The sequence below is a fragment of the Myxocyprinus asiaticus genome, chromosome 15 (assembly GCF_019703515.2).
Source record: "Myxocyprinus asiaticus isolate MX2 ecotype Aquarium Trade chromosome 15, UBuf_Myxa_2, whole genome shotgun sequence".
Classification (NCBI taxonomy): domain Eukaryota; kingdom Metazoa; phylum Chordata; class Actinopteri; order Cypriniformes; family Catostomidae; genus Myxocyprinus; species Myxocyprinus asiaticus.
In genome coordinates, this window is record NC_059358.1 from 21047900 (window position 1) to 21072353 (window position 24454).

Here is a 24454-nt window from a genome sequence, read left to right on the forward strand (position 1 = left end):
TGAGCTTCAAAAGATAAATCTCCATTCACTTGCATTTTAAGGACCTACTGGGCCAAGATATTTTTCTTCAAATGTGTTCTGGTGAAGAAATAAAGTCATACCTGGGATATCATGAGGGTGAGTAAATAATGTGAGAATTTTCATTTTTGGGTGAACTATCCCTTTAAGACACATGCACACATTTCCACCTCACATCTGGAGGCAGAAAATGTTGTAAAACGGATAGTACACCTAAAAATGAAAATTCTGCCATCATTTACTGACCCTGATGCTGTTCTGAACCCGTATGGCTTTCTTCTTTCTGTGGAACGCAAAAGATGTTAGGCAGAAATGTTAGCCTCAGTCACCATTCATTTTCATTGTATGGACAAAAGATGCAATGACTGAGGTTAAATTCTGCATAGCATCCCCATTTGTGTTCCAGTAATAAGAATAAACAGCATAAGTAAATGGTGACAGAATCTTCCTTTTTGGTTGAACTATACCCTTTAAAATTCTTACATAGAAATGCATTCCAAACACCTCACTGTAAATAAAAAAAAAACTGACAAGTATTTTCAGACAGAAATAGAGCTCACTTCATAATCATGGCCAATTAGGCAACTGAGTTTGATTTCTATTGATCTGTGTATAGTTGGACTCACCAAGGTTTTATGAAGATTGGTGGAATGTGACAGTCAGAGTGAAAAGCGCGTCCACATTTTACACACAAATGAGTGGCTCCTGCTGACTGGCACACGGCACAGAACTCGACTTCAGACACCAGGGGGCTGTCGCTACTTTGGGCTACAGATTGGGGTGAAGCTCTATGTTGTATTGGATCTTCCTGCCATTTCCACAGCTGCTTAATCTGAGCAAGAACAGGGCACAACTGAGAATAAATTTATTTTCCTTATGCGGAATAATATCTAAAATATTCTGTGGTATCTCATATTGGCCATTCAGATGTGACAAATACAGATGGGTTCTAAATTAAAGTACACATTTTAAAATTTAATATAGTTTTTTCCATTACAAATTATAGTATCAGCATGAAAATTTTATTGAAAGGTTACATCGAAAAATACCATAATTTCTTAGTAAGAAACTCTTCAGAGTTTCTTAGTATTTTTGGTATGTCCCTCTTTTGTTTTAATTAAAGCATACACTTGACTGGTGTGGACTCCACAAGTTTGTGCAAAATCTGATCATCCATGTTATCTTGTGCACTTCAATGGATGCAAGGAAATCTGACATTTTGTACAAGTGAGATAATGTGGTCAGTGTCACAAATTAGCTTATCCTATTAGTGATTAAAAAAAAAAAAAAGAATGGAAAATCTTAAATATTTCAATTCATGTCATAATGTTTCTTGGTTTTACATTTTTCAAAGTGATAAAAACTAGGTTTAAATTACATTTTGACTTTTGAACCCAACTGTATATTCAGGTCAGTACATCTCTAAAACAGAACAGAGCTTACCTGCCCCCCCTGTGTTTCTTGCACTAAGATGTAGTCAGAGGATGTATCTGTAGTAAGGCGGAACTGTGGCAGTGGCTGCCCAGATGGAGGCAGACAGATGGGCAGGCGCACCAGGGTTACACGCGGAAACCTATTATCAATAGAAACAAATATCAGACCATGTGTGAAAAAAAGGACATGGTAAAAAGCTTCTAAATGTGACAAAATAATTTTTTTAAAACACTGTCTAATCATACAAGAGGCTATTTGAGAGCTATTCACAGTAATAACTGTTGACTATAATACTTTTCATTGTTAAAATGAATTTTAGTACATCATCTAGTAAAGATCATAGTAATATGTGGGAGAGGGTTTTAAATATGTAAATAACAATTATTAATACCAAAATAATTTCTGTCATGTCTGTTGCATCTTTTTAGTATACGTCTATCGTATACGATAGATGGTCTATCATTATTCCTCCGATACAGGACACTTTAAAACAGACTATGAAACAGGCCTTCAACCAGCACTATAAGAATTTGCTATCTGGAACCTACCTCTTGAATTGCTTTGTGTGTTCCAGTGTTACTGAAAGAGTAAAAAAAAAAAAGAAAAGAAAAGAAAAAAGATATGAGTGAGTGTGTAAGAAAACACTTTACTCTGTATGTATTGCTTAAGTGAGATTCAGTGCTGAAAAGGTGAAGAAAATTAAGACTGAAACACACTACACAAGTATGTGAACGCAGATGCTTCTAGCGACGCAAGTTTGATTTTGTGCATTGTTGCATTCCAAAATATGTTAGAACTCGATTCAAACACAAGTACGAGTTGCATTCTCAACACTGCCACAAGTGGCACTATAGCAAACATTAGTGTGAATTGTCAGCTTCTATGGTGAATTTTCTCTTTCAAGAAAGTTATAGTTTTTAAACAAAATTAAAGTCAACATATTTATCTTTTATATTTTATCTTTATAATTAATTTACTTACATTTAAAGTAATTTAATTATATATTTTAACTTTCCTCAGTAATAACAAATCCGGTTTATGGCACAAACTTTTGAAGGTAACTATCGTCCCCTTGAGTACAGAGGTTGATAACAGCCACAGTAACTCAAGAACGCACATTAAGTATGTTCAAATGGGCCACGCTTTGGCCATGTACTGGCAAAGCACTCACTTTTGCGTTCGCATAGTTGTATAAAGTATGTTTCTAGCGGTAGGGTATTTATTAAATTGCTACCTGCGGATTCTACATCTTCCTTTTTTGACATCATCTGGTAAAAATCACTTTGGACAGTCTTGTCATGTGTAGTATTCTATACCAGAAAAAAACAAAACCTCACTTTCAATGAAACAAAGAGAGAACTTTGACTAAAAACTCTAGTCTGACATAAAACACTGTGTTGCTTTGTGTAAGAATCGAACATTCACTAACCTCCCTTGCAAGTAAGATTATGCCCTCTGATGTGCTACAAGTTGAATCCACTGGAGATTCTGCATTCAAATTGTCTATCAAGCTGAAAGGTTTGTATGTCCCCTCTACAAGTTGAGAGAAAGTTGTTGGCATGCGATCACTCCACCGTTTTGGTTTAGAACAGCTCTCTATAGATGACTGATCAGTTTGAGTTTGGCCGCACTTTGGTGGTGATCTCAACAGAAAGTGTGAACTTTTTACCAGAGAACATTCCTCTGTGGATTTGGTGGTGGCGAGAGGAGCCTGATGAGTGTTGGATGGGACAGCGGAGTGGACAGGATCTTTCTCAGGGGCAGTTGAAGGCTCTCCAGGATCAGTCTCTGGCACAGTGGAGGTGGGAAAGTTGCTCTCTGGATGATCCATATCTGTGAAATTTGTGCTGCTTACACCAGGTTCTTGATCACAGGCAGAGTCAGCCAATGCCTTGACAGGGTGGTTAGCCTTGGGATCTGAGATATGGTGGGTGACCTTCTGACTCTGGAAGGTGTCACTGCCTCCAATGGGAGCAGATTGCATTGGGTTTACAGGAAGTGAAGAATCACTAGTTGTGCTTGGAATGGTGTTAAAGGCTGAACTGGTGGGATTTAATTTGGAAAGATTATTGGTACGAGAATCATTCCCTGCCACAGTGGCTCCAGTCAAGCGGTCACTAAAGGCCACAGTAGCTTCATTTACAGAGAGTGTATTTATAGTTGAAGCAACAGTTAAGGAATTATTGGGTTGTGTTGCAAAAGTTTGTACATGTCCAAGAATATTGGCTTGCATTGGATGGTTAAATATGAGTGTTTGGGTGTTGGTTGGTATGTTTGATACTGGGGGGGTGAGTTTAGGAGTTTGGTTGTTGGCTGGTATTGACTGGGCGAGTCCAAGTGATTGGTCAATCGCTGGTATTGGGTAGGTGAGCACAGGTGTTTGGTTGTTGACTGGTATTAGGTGGGTGAGTACAGGAGTTTGGTTGTTAACTGGGATTGGGAGGGTAAGTGCAGTTTGGTTGTTGGCTGGTATTTGTTGGGTGAGTATGGGTGATTGGGTGTCAGTTGTTATGGCTGGTATTGGGTGGGGGAGTGCGGGTATTTGGTTGTTGGCTAGTACTGGGAGGGAGAATGCACGTATTTGGTTGTTGGCTAGTACTGGGTGGAAGAGTACAGGTGTTTGGTTGTTGGTTGATATTGGGTTTGCAAGAATAGATGTTTGGGTGTTGGTTGGCATGGTTGGTGCTGGGTGGGTCAGCATAGGTGTCTGGATGGAGACCTGCAGGGCAGGATAATAGTGAAAGGTCCAGGTCTTCCCAGGGTTGGCTGACTGAGAGGTATTGTTTATTTGGTGAGCAATGGGCGTCTTAAGAGTACGAGGCTGAGAATGAGCTTGAAGAGACTGAGGAACATGTGGGACACTGTTAGATGAGGGACTGTTAGACTGAGCATTGGTACTTCCTTGCAGGGAACTTGAAGAGGCAGGTGCATCAATGGCAGTTATAGCAGAATTAGAGTTCAATCTGTTTGAAGCTTTCCCAGACACAGATGGATTGAAACCAATTGTTGAACAGGTAAATGGAACAGGAACCTTTTTAACCCTCATGAATCCTTGGTAGATAGAAAGAAAAAGTTGTAAAAGTAGTGCTGTCAGTTGATTAAAATATTCGATTGCATTATCTTGTTAATCACAGATTTTGAAAGTACTAAAAATTTGACTAATATATATATACTTACTTTCCTACATTTAGTTCCTTCTTAGGAAACAAAGCAATATGCAACAATAATGTTTTAACAACAATTTCCACACAAAGCCTTCCACATTTTAAAGACAGAAAAGCACTAAAGTAGCATCAATCAAGTAACATTAAACATTTCCCAAAGTCCAAGTCGGAGATTGACTAATTGAGAGAACTAGTCTCCATAGGTTACCTATTAATTGCAATGCACATTACATTTCTTAAACCCTCATCCTCCACAATATTAATCAACTAGTCTGTGGCTATCCACTTTGCTACAGCAATAGTGAAGCCGAATTCAAACAGCGCTCTAAAGCTGGCCGAGTTCAGAATGGCTATACCAATGTATGGCAGAAGTAGTAAGAGTAGTAATGTAGTATGCCATTTCGAACATGGCCAATGTCTTGTTCTGCTTTTAGCTTCACCAATGCCCACATAATTACTCTTCATCCGGTGATCATTGGCTGATGCTTCGAAAAATCAAAAGCAATACGGTCAAAGTTTAAACTGTTTGAACTTTGAGTGCCGCATGACAATGTTTGATAGAATTGCAATGCAGCACCAGGAAAATACTGATGCTTCACTCCATAGAGCTCAATTTATTTGAAAGTGCTGAAGCGAGTCATGTGAATGCAGCATTAGTTTGCTGCACGTGTGTCTGTCGACAGACCTTCCACAGGAAAACTCCAAAAAGCAGTTAGCCTACCACAGCGGTCCCTCATCAGTGTCATTTACTGTACGTTTGGCTTTTACGTGATAGTTAGGACTTGACATGCTTGTTTGTGTTGTATACATGAGTGTAATGATCCCAAACACATCGCAAAGGTTCCATCCCATTTCAATCAGTATTTAGAACTCACTCAGAGCTGAATAAAATGTTTTCTATGATTTTTAATCAAATGGTTCTTAATACAAGAATCTTATGTCAAAGTTAGTAAATGCATTAATCACATAAAAAAATCAACGCATTAAACATTTTAAATTACTGCGTTAATGTTGACGTTAATAGATTTTTATAAAAAGGCAAATTGATTTGTATACAAAGTGGAATACTTTATAGTACCACATTTCATGATGCCTTGGAGATCTTTCTGAATCTGAAGGTGCAGTTCAATCATGGTCTCAGGTGGACACGTCTTCTGGGACAGAAGCTTTTTCACCTGGGTCTCAATCTGAGTTAAAGAGACAAAAGACAATCTGATAGATGCATCATGCATGAAAACAAAATCTACATTGATTCTATTTCAACTAATGCTATTCAACTACACACGCAAGAACGATATAGACTCAAGATGTTATTGACAGCCAGCTGAAGAGCTAATACACAAAACTATATCTACCTCAAAACAGATGATGGAGCCAATATTATCCAAAATAATATTGATAATCTAAGTGGAAAAAGTCCTGAACATGAAGCACCGAAACCCAGAAAAATAAATCAATGATTTCAATTGAGGATCCAATTTGTGTAGTATAATTTATTGTAACTTTAATCGGTCGGCCGATATTATCGGCCGTTATTAGCCTTTCACCGATATATCGGTATCGATGTATATGTTTACAGATATGAAAACTTTTTTCAGAACATATAATGCAGAAAACAATGCTTGAATTGGTGTCATAATGTAGTTTGTCCAGCAGAGTGCGCTCCGACTCCATTGTTTACAGAGCTGAGATGACGTGGCTCTGCAGACAGGGCGGAGTTAAGCCATGCTGAGTTAAGCGGTGTCTTCTCGGTAGGCTGCTAACTAGTTTGTGAAATACACACTGGAAAGTTAATGAACAATGACCCCATCATCTTCCCCTTTTCAATATAACTAATACAACATTAACCCTGTCCCTGACAACCATGTCACTCATGTTTATCACATCTGTTTGCTATGTTAGCCAGCTATAGTTTGTCAGAGCATCTTTTTGCAGCTCAGCAGACAACGGTGCGGTGGTGGATTGTGTCTGTTGAGTGTTGATTTCATGCTATGTTGTTACCAAGTTGGTGAGACGCAATGCTGGTAAGTAAAATAAACAACGTCCATCTTATACTCTCCGTGACAACAGGCTTATAGCTAACTAGCTAACCACGTAGCTACTTTCATTGCTTGTCAGCTGAGTGGAAGCTAATGTGTAAACATGTATTCACCAAACTGTTTTGTTCAGGATTTGTTTGGTACCCCCTTCAACCAAACAATTCCAGTCGTTGCATTTATAAAATGTAATATTTAAAAGTCTGGTTTTCCACTGTTGAAAGTTTCCCCTTAACCTGTATAGCAGAATACGGTGTAACACCGCTGCCACTGTTTTTCTCTTATCTCGGCAGGTGTAAATGCTTCTTGTTTTACAACCTGCCCCTAATTGACTGGCAGTATTAAAATAGTCAACATTTGACTGATACATAAACAGTACTGATGTTTATTTAGCTATTTATTTTATTTTAATTTATTCTTTATTTTAATGGTCAGCAATTGACTGATACTACACAGCACTGATTTTTATTTATTTATTGTATTTTTATTTATTCTTTATTTAAATGGTCAGCAACTGACTGATATTGAACATACAGTACTGATGTTTATTAAGCTATTTATTTTATTTTTATCTATTCTTTATTTTCTCAGTGTTCACTTCTAGAATTTGTTGACAATGTATAATAATAATGTCAAATATTCTTTGATAAAAATATTTATTTAAGAAAGCCCAGAGAACCTTTGCATAGTCATATCGGTGCAAAATCAGTGCACAATCCAAATAGAAAAGATCTGTTTTCATTCCAGCTCAAAAATTAACATATCGGTAATCAGTGAATTTCCCCCCTCTAAAATTGGTATCGGTCTCAAAAATCCCATATTGGTCGGGCTCTATTATAGAGTAATGCTTGTTTGACAAGGCCACTGCAACAGAAATGCTTTACACTGACAAAGAAGTGAGGGAAGAAAACCTCAGTATGAAGAAAAACACCATGTACAGTATACGTGTCATGTGCATCCCACGAGACAGACAAGTTATTAACCAAGACACAGGCAACCAATCATCTTTTTTCTATGCATTCTAAAGCTTAAGAATTAAGAAGTGTAGATGTACAATGTGAAGAGCAGGGTTGAGACTTGAATATCTCATTTCACTGTATGCAAGGAGAACAACTGCTTACTCTTTTTTTGTACACCAGGAGGCAATGGCCCTTTGTGCTTAGGATCTTGTCAATAAAAGCAGTTATGTAGTCCTGACAGTCTTCTATTCTGTTCAGAGATGTCTTCCGCAGCATCAAACTTTGCACCTCCTCTGCATACAGAGTCTTATAACCAACAGAAAACAAGAGTTACAAACCTGAGGGTCCACAGAGATCCCTGTATAAGATTCCCTCCCAGTATACAGGTAGTAATCAGATAATACTATGGTGTTCATGCTACGTAGATTATTCTGATCAATTGGACGTATTTCTCTGGAGCTCAACACGTCTCACTACTCAACCTTCTCTGAACATGTCATATTCTCTTCTTGCAAACATTTCCTGATATGCAAAACTTATGCAAAGAAAAAGTAGTAAAATACCAAAAGAAGTGTTTCTGATATGACCAATGATAAACAATAAATATATCCTACTACTTGAACACTAAAGGAAATGAAGAATAAAATATCAGGAGGCGTATTACAGAAAACGTCCTATCTTAAGTCTTAAGATCTGATCAGTTAAATTAGGATTTTTCACAAATTCATATTACAGAAGCAAATCCTAACTTGATTTAGGAATCTTATCTTATCTTACAAAATCGTATCTTATCTCTAGTTAAGATAGGATAATGCATTTAGGAAATGTTATTCTGTAATAGCTTTTGTCCTAAATGAGATCCTAACTAAAAGTGCCATAGCTACCAAACAGATAAGATAGGATTCTAAAGTTAGAATCTTTCTGTAATACGCCCCTAGAATGGAAATTAATAAATAATATTCTGAATAAACTTCAGAATACTATAAACACAGAAGCTAAATACTGAAATGACTTCAGATAAAAAAATACATTTTTAAATATTATGTTAAATGTTCATATGTATTTTTTAATTTACTTTTACAATCAAATATAAAGATAACGTTATTACTGTATTCTGTACTAAGTGCTTACCTCAACCTCATTTAAGACCTCCTTAGCTCTCAGAAGCAAAGTCTGATAAATGGAATGGACCACCTGTGTTATTCTCTTCCTTGCTTCCACTTTCACCCCCTCAATGTCACATAATCTATCAGATATTAAAATATTTCTTAGCACAACATCATAACTTTTTATATAAAGCCATGCGTATCATATTTGAAACATGATTTTCTAAAGCCTCTACATCAACACAATCAATACTTTGCTGAAAACCCTGTTGTTAAGCAATGTACTAGATGTCTCCTGTCTCCTGGTGAAAGTTTCCATGCTCTTCTGGAAGTAGAAGACCTTGTTATATAATTTCCAAATTGGCCACCTTTGTACTGTGATGCACATGTCTTTTTGCTGTGAAATCTTTGCTGATTTTGATGAAGTAAAAGTATCAAGAATGTTTATATTCTTACTGATTATATTTCAAAATGAGTACTTACTGATTTGAAGCTACTTGTGCTTGGTTAAAATTCACACATTATTTTATAGACAAATCACATCAAAATAAGTGTCTCAAATATGATACAACAGGCTTTTGAGGTATATCTCTCAATCACTGCATTCCATTAATAACCAACACAACAAAAAAAACACAGACCTTTGATAATACTAACATAAAATGTTTATTAGGATATATTCAAAGTGGGAGCTGATATTTATATGTATTTTATATTTTCGGCCTGCTCTGGTATTATAAAGATTTTGTTGCTTTGCATTACAATCTATCATGCTATCATATTGTCATCATACTATAACCTCCTAAGACCCCGAAAAAAAAAAAAGGTCTTACAATTTGCCTTTTTTAACGCCAATATAGAGTTGGGTGCATAAAAAGCATATCTTAATTGTTTTTGAAAATAATGTTTTATTCATATTTGATTTGATGTGCTGAATTGTACATTTCAGTGAACTTCTATAGAGTAAGGAGGGGTTGTCCTGGCCAAAATCACATTTGGTATCCCAGACAAGCCCAGGGTGTAAGATACTCCAGGATTACAACTGTGGCATGTATGGGCTAAAAAAAGCTTAAATAATAGAAGTCCTATACAAAAATGAATCGCAGGGTCTCAGGAGGACAATGATCTTTAAAGCCTGTCAATAGGTTAAAAAAAAAAACAGCTCCATTTATATATATATATATATATATATATAAATAAATATAAAAATACTTATTAACATAAGAATTATTTCATATGACAGGCTTTATAGGCTTTATTCAGATTTAATGTGATTTTAATGTATTCTTGTGATTTTTGTTTCCTTTTTTTATTTGTTCATGAAAATATGAATGTGATGTTGCACAAAGGAAAAGGAGAGGATAACAACGTGCAGCAGCAGTTTAATCCAGTAACAGGAAATCTCTGAAAAGCAGCACCCAGAACTCAGTCAAATCTATCACCATGGACTTCATTAACAGTAGCGCCATCTTTAATTTTTGACAGTAATGACAAAAAGGCTATGAGGGATAGACTCTTCAATGGGTTGTACTGATGTTTAAAGTGTTTTGGATCACTCCGTTGACAAAATTGAAGACTTTAAATGTATGTTTTTTTCCCTGTTGTGAAGTCACAGAGCCAAACACCAGTTACTTGCAAAGAAATAACAAATGTATTAATTATTTTTAATTATCAGACATAGGAGAGAAAGCAAATTTTCAATTGGAGAATGGTGTCTTAAGGTCGTCTTCTCGTCTTGCTTGGTCTTTCTCTGAAGATGTTAACTGTACAGGTCGTATTTAAGTACATCCACAGGAAAAAACAACATCCATCCATTGTTTAAAATGAGCCCACATTTCTTCCTCTTCCCTCATAATTTGAAACACATGTCTCTGAAAAGTCCTTCTCAGCAACTTTATGTCCAAACCATACAAAAGTATGCAACTTATATAAGACTTACATAAAGACTTGCATAACGTTTGACTTGCACTAGGCTTTAGGCATGCATATTAGACAACACAATATAAAAGCATAAAAATAATAATAATAATACAAAATAAATAAATAAAATAAATACATAAACGCCATTTGGATTTAAATAAGCAGATACTTAAGAGCCTATGATTGGATCATTATTGCAGTGATTAATATGTTTCAGCTGGCAACAATTCTTTTAGCCCTAAATGATGCAGTGTGTAGCTTCTCATTTCTTAAACAACCATGTCAGAAGACATATCCCATGGTTGTGGAAAAGATGTTACTGGAGGGGCAAATTATTGGCCTGCATCAAGCAAAGAAAACAACTAAGGAGTTTGCTGAAATCACTGGAACTGGGTTAAGAACTGTCTAGCACATTATTAAAACCTGGAAGGATAGTGGTGAATCATCAGCTTGCGGAAGAAATGTGGTTGGAAAAAAATCTTGAATGATTGTGATCGGAGATCACTAAAATGCTTGAAATTGTGAAACATCAATAGCAGAACTCATGGCTATGTTTAATAGTGAAAGTAAGAGCATTTCCACACACACAATGCGATGAGAACTTGCAGGATTGGGACTGAACAGCTGTGTGGCCATAAGGAAGCCACTTGTTAGTGAGGCTAATCGGAAAAAACAATTTCAGGTTACTAGGAAGCATATAGATTGGACTGTGGAGCAATGGAAAAAGTTCATGTGGTCTGATGAGTCCAGATTTACCCTATTCCAAAGTGATGGGCGCGTCAGGGTTAGAAGGGAAGCGCATGAAGCGATGCACCCGTCATGCATAGTGCCCAATGTACAAGCCTCTGGAGGCAGTGTTATGATCTGGGGTTGCTTCAATTGGTCAGGTCTAGGCTCAGCAACGTTATGCCGCAATAAAATTAAGTCAGCGGACTACCTGAATGCACTGAATGACCAGGTCATCCATCAATGGATTTTTTCTTCCTTGACGGCACGGGCACATTCCAGGATGACAATGCTAAGATTCATCAAGCTATAATTGTGAAAGAGTGGTTCAGGGAGCATGAGAAATCATTTCAACAAGCCTCGTTTAAATGAGACGGCCTTCGTAGGACATACGGAAACGGAACGTAACATGGTTGCTATGACAGCACGCCACTCTTTAACAAGCACGAGCGCTTTGAGTGAGAAGGGAACAAAGTCCCTCTGGAAGGGAATGTATGAGGTACATTTTAGGAGAGTTATAATGATGTAAAGAGAAAAGAAAATATTTACAGGTGTACTTTTAGTCTAATACTTTATTTTAATTATATATTAATATAATTATACATATTATATACTCTGCACCCATCTACTGAGTACTTCAACTTGGGAATTAACATTCCTTGCGTTTGAACATCATATTTACGGGCAAACTGGCATAATTCTTTTTTAGACATTTCCGTTGAAGCAAAGAATTGTGGGTTATGAGTGCCCACGAAGGATACACCTCATGCATCCTTCGAATTCCCCCGAAAGGTTGCATTCGAAGTGTCCTTCTTGCTTTTCTGAAACAAGATAGCCTCGATGACGTATGCGGCCGACAAATGTGACCCCCGGAGGACGCATCCTTCCAAACGAGACAGCCATTATGTAGGCTGTGTTTTATAGCTAAACCAAACTCATTAAGCTAATAGGCTTGCAAACTGTCGTGAAGGAGCTGAAAATGAGCGGCAAAGGTAACATAGACTTGAGTATAGACCAATGACATGTATTTTGGCATGTATTTGGTGACAATACTGTGTTTATTTGTCCTTCACATTACCATCAAAATGATTTTGATTTGGTATCAAAATTAATTTGAATATGTTATAAAAACTAATTGCCTACAAAAACATACTTCAAAAAAGGTGTCTGCAGTAATATGCCTGCATAATCTGAATAGAGTACTTACTTTGAGTATAATACCACCTAGTTTTGATTGTGTAGAGTTTACTTTTTTCTGGATACTCAGGGTTTGTGTTAAGTTAAAATCATAGCAAGGTTTTCTTTGACTAAGATAAGACTAAAATGCCCAGACTTTTAGTCAACTAAAACTTGACTAAAAAAAAAACAAAAAACTGTAAGGTTGACTAAATATGATAAAAACTAACAAGGACATTTGACACAGGACTAAGACTAAATTAAAAAAATAGCTGACAAAATTAACACTACCTTCTACCCACTCTCCATGGCTTACATTCCTTCGAAATGATAAGCTTTTCATTTGTACTGTGTTTTATCTCTGGAATTGGACAACTTTTTGACCTTTTGCCTTCTAGCTCAAATTACTCTAACTAAAGCCAAATAGAAAACTAAGATTAAAGATCAAAGTTAAAGTGCCCCAAGCCATTGTGTCTGCTTGAATTTTAATAGGTAAAAGGAATATTCCAGGTTCAATGTAAGACATTGTACATGCAGAACAATGTAATGTTGATCGACCCGTCAATATAATACAGTTATAATAAAGTTTTAATAAAGTTTTAGTCATTACCTCGAATTACTGATATTACTCTAGTTAAGTATATATATGACATGTTGCAGACATAGCCTCTGATTCTAGATGAGTCATCGGGTTTCCACCACTCCTACAGAGGCAGTATGGGGGAATTCTTCCCCAAGTCACAAGGTCAAAACTGCTAAAGGCTTCTAAAAGAAAGGCGGTGCTTGGCTTACAATCTACAAACGATCGTATGTTGGCATGCTGTTTGTTCTATGTGCTTAATAAAGACGACGTGCCATGAAACTACAGATGACTACACAAAACTCCTATTTGGATTAAAGTCATATTCTAAATATCTAAATAGTATTAGTTGTTTACCTCTGGCTATTGGTCCAACACTGACGAGTTTGTGACGTAGGCCCAGGAGCAACAGGATTCCAAATGAACAAGTGTAATTTAAAGTATAGAATTATCTAGAACTATTAAAAGTTTAAGATTAAGACAAATTCTAACAATAATGATCAATAATAATTGGAATCGCAACCTAAATTCAAGGTCTTTTACAATTGGAGTCAGATTAAATTATTAATGTAGTCAGATTCAGTCTGAACAAATAGTTTTTAAGACATTTTAACCACGTGCCAGAAAAGACACGCACTGGCAAACCTTCACAAACAGGATGTAAACTGATTTGTTCCTGTTTTGAATTCACATAGTTGATGAGTTTGCTTTGATCTGGGAATCACCCTCTCTTTTTCTTTTCTGTTGACTGCTGTCTTTGAGACTTTAAGACACAGTCACTTTTAAGGTACTTTAAATACATTTTGATGCCTTTTAAATGTATATTATTTAACCTAAATTAAGAGTAACTACAGTTACTACATAATGTGTCTTTGGATACTTTGACGCAAATGTCATAAGAAAAATGGTTGAAATCAGAACATAATGCTTTTTCTATCATCACTGCATCTTTGAGGAAGACTCAAGTTTGTTCTTGGCAGATTGTTTCTTTGACTGATGTACTTTGAGTTGCTTTGGATAAAAGTTGTATCATAAGATAACACTGAGGTCTGTCTTCATGCTTCAGCAGGCCCTCAAGGGCTCCATTCACTTACCTTGCCTCTAGGCTCTTCAGGCTGGTGCTGACCGTTTCGTTGCGCTTTCTGATGGACTCCAGTAAACTCTGCAGTTGTTGTCTCTGAGATATAACTGCTTCCTCCTCCTGCATAAAACTGACAAACAAATGGACATACAGACTGTGGTAAGGATATGTTGGGCAGTGTTTCCCACAGGATTTTGTGAGACTGTGGTGGACTGTCTGTGGACTGTGAGTCTGTGGACCTTGGACCCTCTAAGGGGTCCTGGGGCATGCTCCCCCTGAAGAAAATTTTGTACATTTTTAAGTTAAATGCACCAATCTGGTGCACTTTGAGAGCAAAATTAAGAGGCTACATCTATGAAGAACTTTGTGCTCTGGTAAACAATTTTGTGCTCTAGTAGTAATTTACTCATAAACACATTGGTTGTATAGATATGAATAGTGATGACATGGCAAAAAAGTCACACCCACAAAGCATGGTAAACAAGACGGAGTTTAATGCGGTTCACAAATGGTCAAAGCACAAAATCGATTAGAGCCTACATTTGAGCCATCAAAGAAATGAAGCAAAAGTGGTTAACTGTGTTGAACTTGCTCCTCAGATGCTGACTGGGAGTGAGAGATGCTTTACCGAAGCAACGGCGCAAAACACAACGCTATAGAGCTTTTATGTTATTATGAGAAGTGTAAAAATATTTTTGGTTCATTATGAAACTGTGGTGGGACACGGTCTAGATAATTAATGGGAAACACTGTTGGGGAGGAATGTGAAAATGCGAGTTGAAAAACTTATGGTGAATACCTTAGAAGATTACAGATAAGCAAATTGGTGGGAATCATTCCCAAACTTTCCCTTTATCACCAAAATAAACAGTCTGTTACAAAGAAGCAATAATCTATCTGTATAACTGATGCAACTTCTAATATTCACATCTGCTGATCTGAGAGGGTATGGATCCATTAGCTGGTTATACTGTACCTGTGGCCTCTATGAGTGATCAGCTGACAGTCTCTACAGGTAAGCTCATCACAGACTAGACAGAAGAACTTCAAGCTCTCCTGTCTGTGTGAGGGACAGCGTCTTCTCTGCATCCAACCTGAACAAGAGAAACAAACAAAATCTGATAGAGGATCCATTAAAAATCCCACTAACTATGCCACAGGAATTGTTGTCCTGAAATTTCATGAGGACAATGTGCAGAGACAGCAAAGCTAACCTTTAGGTGGATTTTTGGGTTTGACTTCATGGTCGCGGGTCACCTTTACCCTCCGATGGGCAGACACACAGTCCACACACAGGGCCTCCTCGCACTGAACACACCATCCAACAACCTCATTCTCTTCACACCCAGAACACTGCAGAGATTTATTCATCAGTTTTAAGACATTCCATCTTTTATATCAGTGATGGAGCTGCATCATATCATTTCTTGCAATCTCATATTCAGGCTTTACATAATTATATAATTCAGACTTTATACCATTATGGCACTTAATTCTATTAGTCAACATGAAATAAAAATAAAAATGTTTTCTCTTTCTTAATGTGTGTTCCTGGACTTATTGTGAATGATTCATCAGAACATGCTTTCCAAATACATTATTTTATTTATTTATTTTTGTCTTCAGAATGTTAATCAAAAGTTGGTCTACCTCTGAAATGACTTTTTTTTTTTTTTAAGGAATATTCCAGGTTAAAGACATGTTAAGCTCAATCGACAGCATTACCACAATTTATTTCGATTCGTCCCTCCTTTTCTTTCAAAACAGCAAAGATGGAGGTAGAAGTGAATGGGGGCCAATTTTTGGAGGGATTAAAGGCAGGAATGCAAAGCTTATAATTTTATAAATGCATTTACATTCATTCTTCTGTTAAAAATCATGTATTATTTGAGCTGTAAAGTTGTTTAAATTGTCATTTTAACAGTCATTTTACTTTTTGATATTACATTGTCATTGCAACGAAGTTGCAAAATTGGCTTTACATTTACACAGAAAAGTTTAGTAAGTGATTTTATCACACTAAAACCATGTTAACACAGATATTGTTTGTCTTGTGGTTATACTTTTGAGAAGTATTTTAACGTTAATAAATTGGACCCCATTCACTTCCATTGTAAGTGTCTCACTGGAACCAAGATTGTTTCTTTTTTTTATTTATTTTTTAAAGAAAATACATTTTTGTTGTAATCAATATTATGCCACAAATGTTGCCGATTGAGCTTAACTTGTATTGAACCAGGAATACTCCTTTAAGCATTGTTTTAGCGAACTCGCATTTAGGTCTAGCTCCATTCTGGAATGAAATGCCCACTTGTTCAATGGACAAAATTTAAGTCCATTTTCTCACATTTGCTGCGTCCTAATTCATGAACTCTGAAAGTGTGTTATGGCTTGGGTATACTTCGTTTTTCTGAGTTCCGGGTCGTCTTGCAGTCGGTCAAGTGCTCAGCCATTCAAAGTGTACTCTTTTGACTGCGAGCGAATATGAAAGCGTTCAACGCATACGCACTACTACTGCTTTGTAGGTGTGCCGATCATGCACACAGACGAGAACTGACCACGTGTCATGCACGCAGACAATCCGCAAAGACTGTGCTGATGATGAAATTTGCGTCACGTGTACTGTACGGGTTCCAATCAGCAACACGGACAACATAAGTAAACTCTGGCAATAATGCATTTAGGGTGCTTTCACACTAGCACTTTTGGTGCGCACCCAGGTTCGATTGACGTCAAAGTTTGGTTTGTTTTGGTGAGGTGAACGCTGTTTTCCGAACTCGGGTGCGCACCCATGAACTGCACCAGAGTCCGCTTGAAAAGGTGGACTGGGGTACGGTTCATGTGAACTCTGCTACAGTTCGCTGCTGATACGAACACAACCGTACCAAAACGCAGAAGTGAATCGCTATTGATGACGTATAATTTGTGTCTTTGCTGGCTCCCGAACGCAATTATTACGGGTTAATGCATTTCTCATACCTGCTTGCTTCCAAATAAATCACCTGCAGAAAGCAGCTCACATTCTTCACATCTCTTGCAACTCATCCACAGGCTCATGGCAGACAAACGCTAACATTCTTCACATCATTACACATTCAATGCATCTGTGGCAGACAAACACAATTGTCATTTTGCGCATGTAAAGATTTGGTGGTAAATCCAAAGAGATGCATACTTTAATAACACAGCGAAGCTGATGTCTTCTTCAGATGTTACCTCACCTTGATGACGCAATCGGACCACAGTTCGGATCCAAAAACATAAAGTGATCAGAGACCAGCGAAGGCAGTGGGGTGGAGGAAACAAACTCGGGTTCAGCCCAAGCAATCGAACAAAGTGTGAAAGCACCCTTAATGAAGGACTTGCTTTTCGACCGTTAATAAAGTATGTCCTTTAGGTATGTAGGTGAGTAATATTTATATATTCCTAGACTTACAACATCCAGGACATGGACATTGTCCTCTAACCTGAACCTATGACCCATGTAGTAGGTCTTCCGGGTTTTTCTCACCTACTTTTTAAGAATACTGAGGATTCAGAAATCCTTCTCATACTGCTTTTGGCAGACTATACAGTAGGAGTGTAGGCATGTTCAGACGTGGGTATTGAATATCCTGTATCACCAGGAAATACAACACATAACATTAGTAAAATAGTTGTCGAACTGGGTTTCATATTGACTTTATATTAACATTTCGGATTTGCAAACACTTTCTAACATCATTTTAAAGGGCTCATGACATCAGAAAAGAGGTCTCTTATTTGTCCTCCAAAATCTTAACTCTTACCTTGGGAGGCTCGTCGTTGTGAGACGAATCTTCGAAAATGACGCATTCCGTGACCTCAGACAAACTGAAGGACTGCTCGCACAATGGACATTCTCGAGGGAGAAAGAAACAAAAGCCTCAAAATACACTTAAAATGGAACAAATGGGCTTTATTGTGATTTAATACTCTAAAATGCTTTTTACTATTGTTTATGCTAACATGTTAGAAACGCCCATTTTGAAAGTGAGTGGTTACGTAAATAAAGCTAACATTTTGAGCAGTTTTTGCTTTAAAACACATAAAAAATCGAGAGCCATCTAAATGTTTGCTAATCATATCAGTTCAGCATCCGTTGAACAGACCACTGGACAGAGACAGATTTGTATTTTTAAGAAATACTCAAGCAAACGACACGACAAACCAAACCGCTCACATTATTATCAACCAAACTGTCAACAATGCAAACAAGTTCTCACGGTGTGTGCAGGTCTTCGTAAGGCAAGCGTGACAAACTGTATGCAGGCAGGGCAGAAGTTTGGGGTCTGAAGAAGAGTTTAGGTGTGTTTTACAAACAGCGCAGAATCCGCAGACACTTTTTGGTAAATCCAGATGAGGCGACGCTGAACGCCCTGTGTCGTCAGGGGTGAACATTTTTTGCTTGAGAATATGTGTAACAACAGAAGAAATAAACAAGTAAAGTAGCCGAGAGTTGATCTAACAGTAAGCCCGCAGTTAGTATTTACTGTTCCGGTGTTGCACTGGGCGGAGCTTCATGGAATATTAATTAGCTTCCTCTATCAGGGCGTGTCCTTTTCCACAAACAAAGAAGCTGAAGCTGAAGCTGAAGCTGAAACAGATCGTCGATTCTTGACGAGTTACGCTAATACAAGGGCGCGTAGATTTGGTTTGAAAGTTGGCAAGGACATACAGCAAGGATAATTTTAAAAATGTTGGTATTAAGAAGATGCGAGAAAGTCAGTCTGGTAATATAGGCAAAATAACATTATCACCTCATATAATGAGTCTCATTTCTTATTTATCTGGCCCACCATATTAAAAATTAGCATTTTTTAACGAATTTCTAAAGAACAAACAAATCAAGAACAGACCAGGGCTGCACGGTGATATGCGATAAACTTGGATAATATGCAGTGATATGCAATGGGTCAAAATAAAATGTTTTCTTTTTCAAGAAGATTTACCTCGAGAAAATAATTTCCAAGGGACATAATTTATTTTATTTACATAAAGTGACATCTTTAAAAACTATTATCCACCCTTAAACAAATGGAAATCTGAACAAATGTTAAATTAACTATTTACATGTGCAAAATGACATAAAAAAATAAACAAAATTATGAGGAGAATACAGCACTGGCATTTTACCCCACGTTCTGCTTTCCAACTGCTTTCAGGATGTTAAATCTTTGTGACACCTGCACTAAAAACAATCAAGACACAGCGCAACGAATGAAACAGAACGCAGGTGTCTCGACATGCAGTGTCAAAAATGTGCCGGTGCTGCGTGAGACACTGAAGATATAGCGAGACGTGGTGCAGCAGGTATGGGTGTTCGTCCAGTGCGTGTTTACAAAGGAAAACAATGGAAAAACCGAGCAGACGCACACAAAAACACGGTTGGTTTGAACGGCCCCTAACACATCGCGCATATGTGAGTGAGAGCGCGTGGGCGAAACAAGTTCGGAAGGACTGTATATTTTTTCATAAATTACAAAACCCGAACACAAAATCCTACTTGAAAAACTGACTTAAAAATCCGGCGGACCTCTAACATGAACAGCTCTCTGAGCAGGGCCATAGCTAATGGGGTGAAAGGTGGTAACGATTTTAGGGGCCCAAAGATCTAGGGGCCCCCACAACAAATTCTAAACTGTATTTTTTAATAGGAAAGGGGCCCAGAGCAAGATACAGCCAGGGGGCTCTTCTCCAATGTGCAAAATAAAACATTTATTGGCAGTAGCGGATTTAGGCATGGGCGACATGTGCCGTTGCCCAGGGCGGCATCTTGCAGTGGGCAGCACGAGGCACCCACCTAAAATTACGCCTGTGTGCTAGTATATCCGTTTGACTCAGAACAGAAGGTTGATTACCTACTACTGGAAAAAAGTTGCAACACTTCAGATCACACTATTTTTAACGGATATTTCTAAAAGGTATTTCATTTTCAGTGTAGTAAGTCTAAACTACAACTTAGCAAAACTTTGTAGAAACTTTATATAAAGCAGTGGTTCTCGAGAAGGGAGCCATCAAAAATGTCCAGTGCTGTGGCTCCTCAGGACTGTTATTGAGAAGCACTAGACCTGCTGTTCATTAAGGGATAGTTCACCCAAAAATGAAAATTCTCTCATGACTTAATCACCTTCATGCCACCCCAGATGTGTATGACTTTCTTTCTTCTGCAGAACACAAATTAAGATATTTAGAAGAATATCTCTGCTCTGTAGGTCCATACAATGCAAGTGAATGGGTGCCAACATTTTTAAACTCCAAAATCCACATAAAGGCAGCATAAAAGTAATCCATAAGACTCCAGTGGTTAAATCCATGTGTTCAGACTCGATATGATAGGTGTGGGTGAGAAACAGATCAATATTTAAGTTTTTATTTATTTTTCATAAATTCTCCTCTCTGCCCAGTAGGGGGCGATATGCATTAAGACTGTGAATCACCAAAAACAGAAGGAGAATGAGAAAGTGAAACTGAAGTGGAGATTGACTGAGAAGGGAGGAGAATTTATAGTTAAAAAAAGGACTTAAATATTGATCTGTTTCTCACACACACCAATTGCTTCAGAAAATATGGATTTAACTACCAGAGTGGTCTGAAGTAGTTTTATTTTGCCCTTATGTGGATTTTGGAGCTTCAAAATTTTGGCACCCATTCACTTGCATTGTATGGACCTAAAGAGCTGAGAAATACCTCTAAAAGTCTTCGATTGTGTTTGGCAGATTAAAGAAAGTCATGCACATCTGGGATGGCATGAGGGTGAGTAAATGATGTGAGAGTTTTAATTTTTGGGTGAACTAACCCTTTAAGCTAGGCTAAAATTAGTCTGTGCGTTTTGTGCAGTCTTACAGCCATTTATTTCCACAGGTTACGCTAGTATACCACAGAATAAACCCAAGCAAATGAACTTAATTAAAACTGAAAGTGCAGAGGAGGTAAGAATATGCATCATTAAAAATGCTTACAAACTCCTTTCGGGCCTTGATGCGTGAAGAAACCTGCAGACAAAAATAAAGTACTAAGCGATAAGTTCTAATAAAAGGAACGACTAATTTTTATAAAAGTAACTTTATATAATTTGGAATGAAAGGATAACATTTTAAATTTGGTATCAAAATTTACATTCACTTTCAATGTTTAAATTCAGTGAAGTTCAAATTTGGTGGAGTAAATGTAAAGTAATTTAAAGTGCTGAGATATCTCATATGCGGTCAGGAGAGAAAGATACTGTAAGTGCATAAGAAGGAAGAATGAACAATAGATGCATTAGACTTTATATCCTTTAAGTTGTGTATGTCAACAATAGGATAATAAACATAAATATATGAAACATGGGCATATTCTAACAAGTCCTGAATATTTTCTGTTGTAATATTTTGTTATGATTTTAGAATTCTTGGAATAATAGCATGTTTTTTTTATTTTATTTATTGCAACATTACAGTAATCACAAACATTGCTTGTTGATTCACAAAGACAAAACAAACAAGCAAAAGGCAAATCAAAAACAGAAAGGAAGAATACAAATAAAAGACAAACAGTATAAAAGATTCTCCAGCCTCTAGACATGTCTGACAAAGTATTTGTGCCTGATTGTGCCATTGCATAGTGTACATATTTGTATTTAATTTTTTCCCCCCAGTTGATCATAATTGTTTTCTTGGCGATAGCTAGAGACAGAAATAGGGGGGTGAGTGTTCTAGAGCAGGAATTATTAAGATATCGCCTGAAAGACATAATGATGGGGTGGCAGAAATGTGACATTTATAAAAGGATTGATATTTTGGCAGTGACTTCGTAACTCAATGATTATTGGCTAAACTATATACCCTATTAATATATAAAGAGACAAGATATTTAATACCAGTTAAACAATGGGAGAAAGAACTTAACATCTACACAGATAATAATTTCTGGAAACAAATTTGTACCAACACATTCAGATTAAGGAGAAATAATAACATACTGAACTAATCCAAATATAAAATCACACTTAGAACACGCTTAACACAATTTAAAATGTTTGGTCTTGGAACCATAAGCAATTAACTCCATGAGGTAAGAACATTATATTCAACTGTTGCCGGGTTTTTCTTCTTCTTCTTCTATTACTTGTAAATCCAAGTATGTGCATTTTTTTCTTTTTTTTTTTTTCTTGGATCAATGAAAGTGTGGAGGAAATAATGCAATGCTACTCCAAAGATATACCAAATCGTTCAGGACGACATGGCTCAAGTTCAAAGGAAAAAAGAAGAAGAAAAAAGAGAGAGCTTGAATGAGGAATGACTGGTGCCATGCAGGTTGGGGACAAACTACCCAGAATATCTTGGACCACATACAGCTACAAAAGTGGATTTGAGAAGCATTGGCTGGACAGATGTTAATGGAACAGCATTTACAAAAGTAAACATCGCCTAGGCCCTACACAAAAAGCTCTTAAAGTCACCTTAACAACCATGTCTGTCTTGCCACTGTGCCCTCAGTCCCTCATGCCACTCCAGCAGCTACCCAGCTGCCTGCTCTGCAAACACCTCCCACATCCATGTGTAACCTCCATCCTGTTACCCTGCCACTTACATCGCTGCCCCTGCAACATTTAATACTATTGGTCACTGTGCCGATTCTTATACCTGTCACTCATCCATTTACCCACAGTATGACACAAAGTACTGTCGTTTTTCATCAAACCCCTGCTGCTCTGCCTCCAGTGCTACTGCCAGTCCTGCTGACCAGCCTTATGCCAGTCCTGTCTCTCATCTTGCTGCCCAGCCTGGTCAGAGCCCTGCTGCCCAGTTTGGATGGCATGGCTAACTGCAGACTCCACCTCACCAGAGAATTTTTCCTCCAAAAACCACTTTCCAAGTCACTGCAACAACACATTGTCTGGAAAAAAATAAAAATTACTTTACTGGTTTTGTAAGTAGCAATATATTTTTGAAAAGCTTGAGAGATTGCAGTGTTACTAAATAAAGCCATTTATTTTGGCAGAGGCTATTTGCACTAAGTGTAAAAAGCAACAAAAAGCATCTTCTTTGCACTCAATGCAAATTGCGTTAGATGCTATTTGCATTCTAATGCAATTAGTGGCATATACTTTTACGCCCCTGTTTAAATATTAACATACAGTATAGTAGCATCACTACAGCATTTTTATTGTGTTTATTTGGAGTCCTACAGACACCCTACACCGAACCCCTAACCCTACCTTACAAACATTCGCCATGGTTTTACTACAGTAATCATAGTATCACCATGGTAGATTTTTCAAATCCTTCTTTCATCTCCCAGACATTCACTGTGACAAAATCACTGCGAGGAATCTCTTTTATGTATTACTATAAGTAGTATTAAAGGAAATATTAAGAGTAGAGGCATGGGGAAAAGAATGTCAAGGTGTAGGAATCGAATCTGGATCTCCAGTGTGATAACACATACACATACTGTCATTACACCCAGAGCTACTACAGCTACACATGGGGGTGCATTGTGTTGTAAAATCCTGTGTTTCCACCAGACTATTGGAGCGCAAATAGTCACTTAGTTATCCAATCTCCTAATCCACTAAATGTCTAACCCGTAAACCAGTTAAAAATTCAAATATGCCTGCCTTAATTTGATCAGCAGTTGACCCCATATAAATCTGTCGTGGCTGTCTTCAGTTTGGTCTGAGCAGTGGTGGGCAGAGTTAGTGTAAATAGCCTCTGCCAACAAGATGGGCTATTTGCACTTAGTGTAAACAGACACTCTGATTTATTTTATATACACTGGATATAAAAATATGATCTTAAGTTGGCAATAACATTTTCATTTCCATATGCTTTTATTTTAACAAAAGGGCATATGCCAGTATGATCCGCCCAGAGGAATAGTAAATCATAGACGGCTTGGTAATCTTGGTGCACAGGGCAGAACTTGGTTGATTTATGTCCTGTTAGGAGTAGGTGAATTGCAGTGGGGGATTTTATAGATTGGTCTGTCTGTCTAGTGTAACTTTGTATTGATGAGGAACTATGCAGGGGTTACTCTTTAATATAAGGAGATATGGCAAGGTGGACAAATAACTGTAGCAATGCTGATGTGTTTTGGCTTAAAAATAAAAATGCAGATGATGTAATTTATTAATAAACAAATCCCCACTAAAAGGTTAAAACTGTTTTTTGTTGTTGTTGTTGTTGTTGTTGTTTTTACTAATATGCTGCATCTGGAAGTCCTAAGGAATTTTAATGGCCATCTTAGCTT

At 37.3% G+C, this 24454-nt stretch overlaps 1 protein-coding gene across 6 annotated transcripts in view; it reads right to left on the minus strand.

The window, feature by feature from the left end:
• The window catches only part of LOC127452760 (transcription intermediary factor 1-alpha-like), a 29377-nt gene extending 10664 nt beyond the window's left edge, over window positions 1-18713 (minus strand). For 3 of the 6 annotated variants that reach the window (XM_051718452.1, XM_051718451.1, XM_051718456.1), the window contains exons 1-13: window positions 18445-18713; window positions 17989-18080; window positions 15415-15553; window positions 15177-15294; window positions 14214-14330; window positions 8743-8857; window positions 7774-7917; window positions 5695-5803; window positions 2882-4503; window positions 2687-2762; window positions 2001-2031; window positions 1462-1591; window positions 645-850 (exon numbers count right to left, since the gene is read on the minus strand). In XM_051718452.1, the coding sequence (XP_051574412.1) occupies window positions 645-850; window positions 1462-1591; window positions 2001-2031; window positions 2687-2762; window positions 2882-4503; window positions 5695-5803; window positions 7774-7917; window positions 8743-8857; window positions 14214-14330; window positions 15177-15294; window positions 15415-15553; window positions 17989-18080; window positions 18445-18619 (3074 nt within the window). In that variant the 5' untranslated portion in view covers window positions 18620-18713. The other 3 variants (XM_051718455.1, XM_051718453.1, XM_051718454.1) reach the window with 3 other exon arrangements.
• Window positions 18714-24454: the final 5741 nt, after the last annotated feature.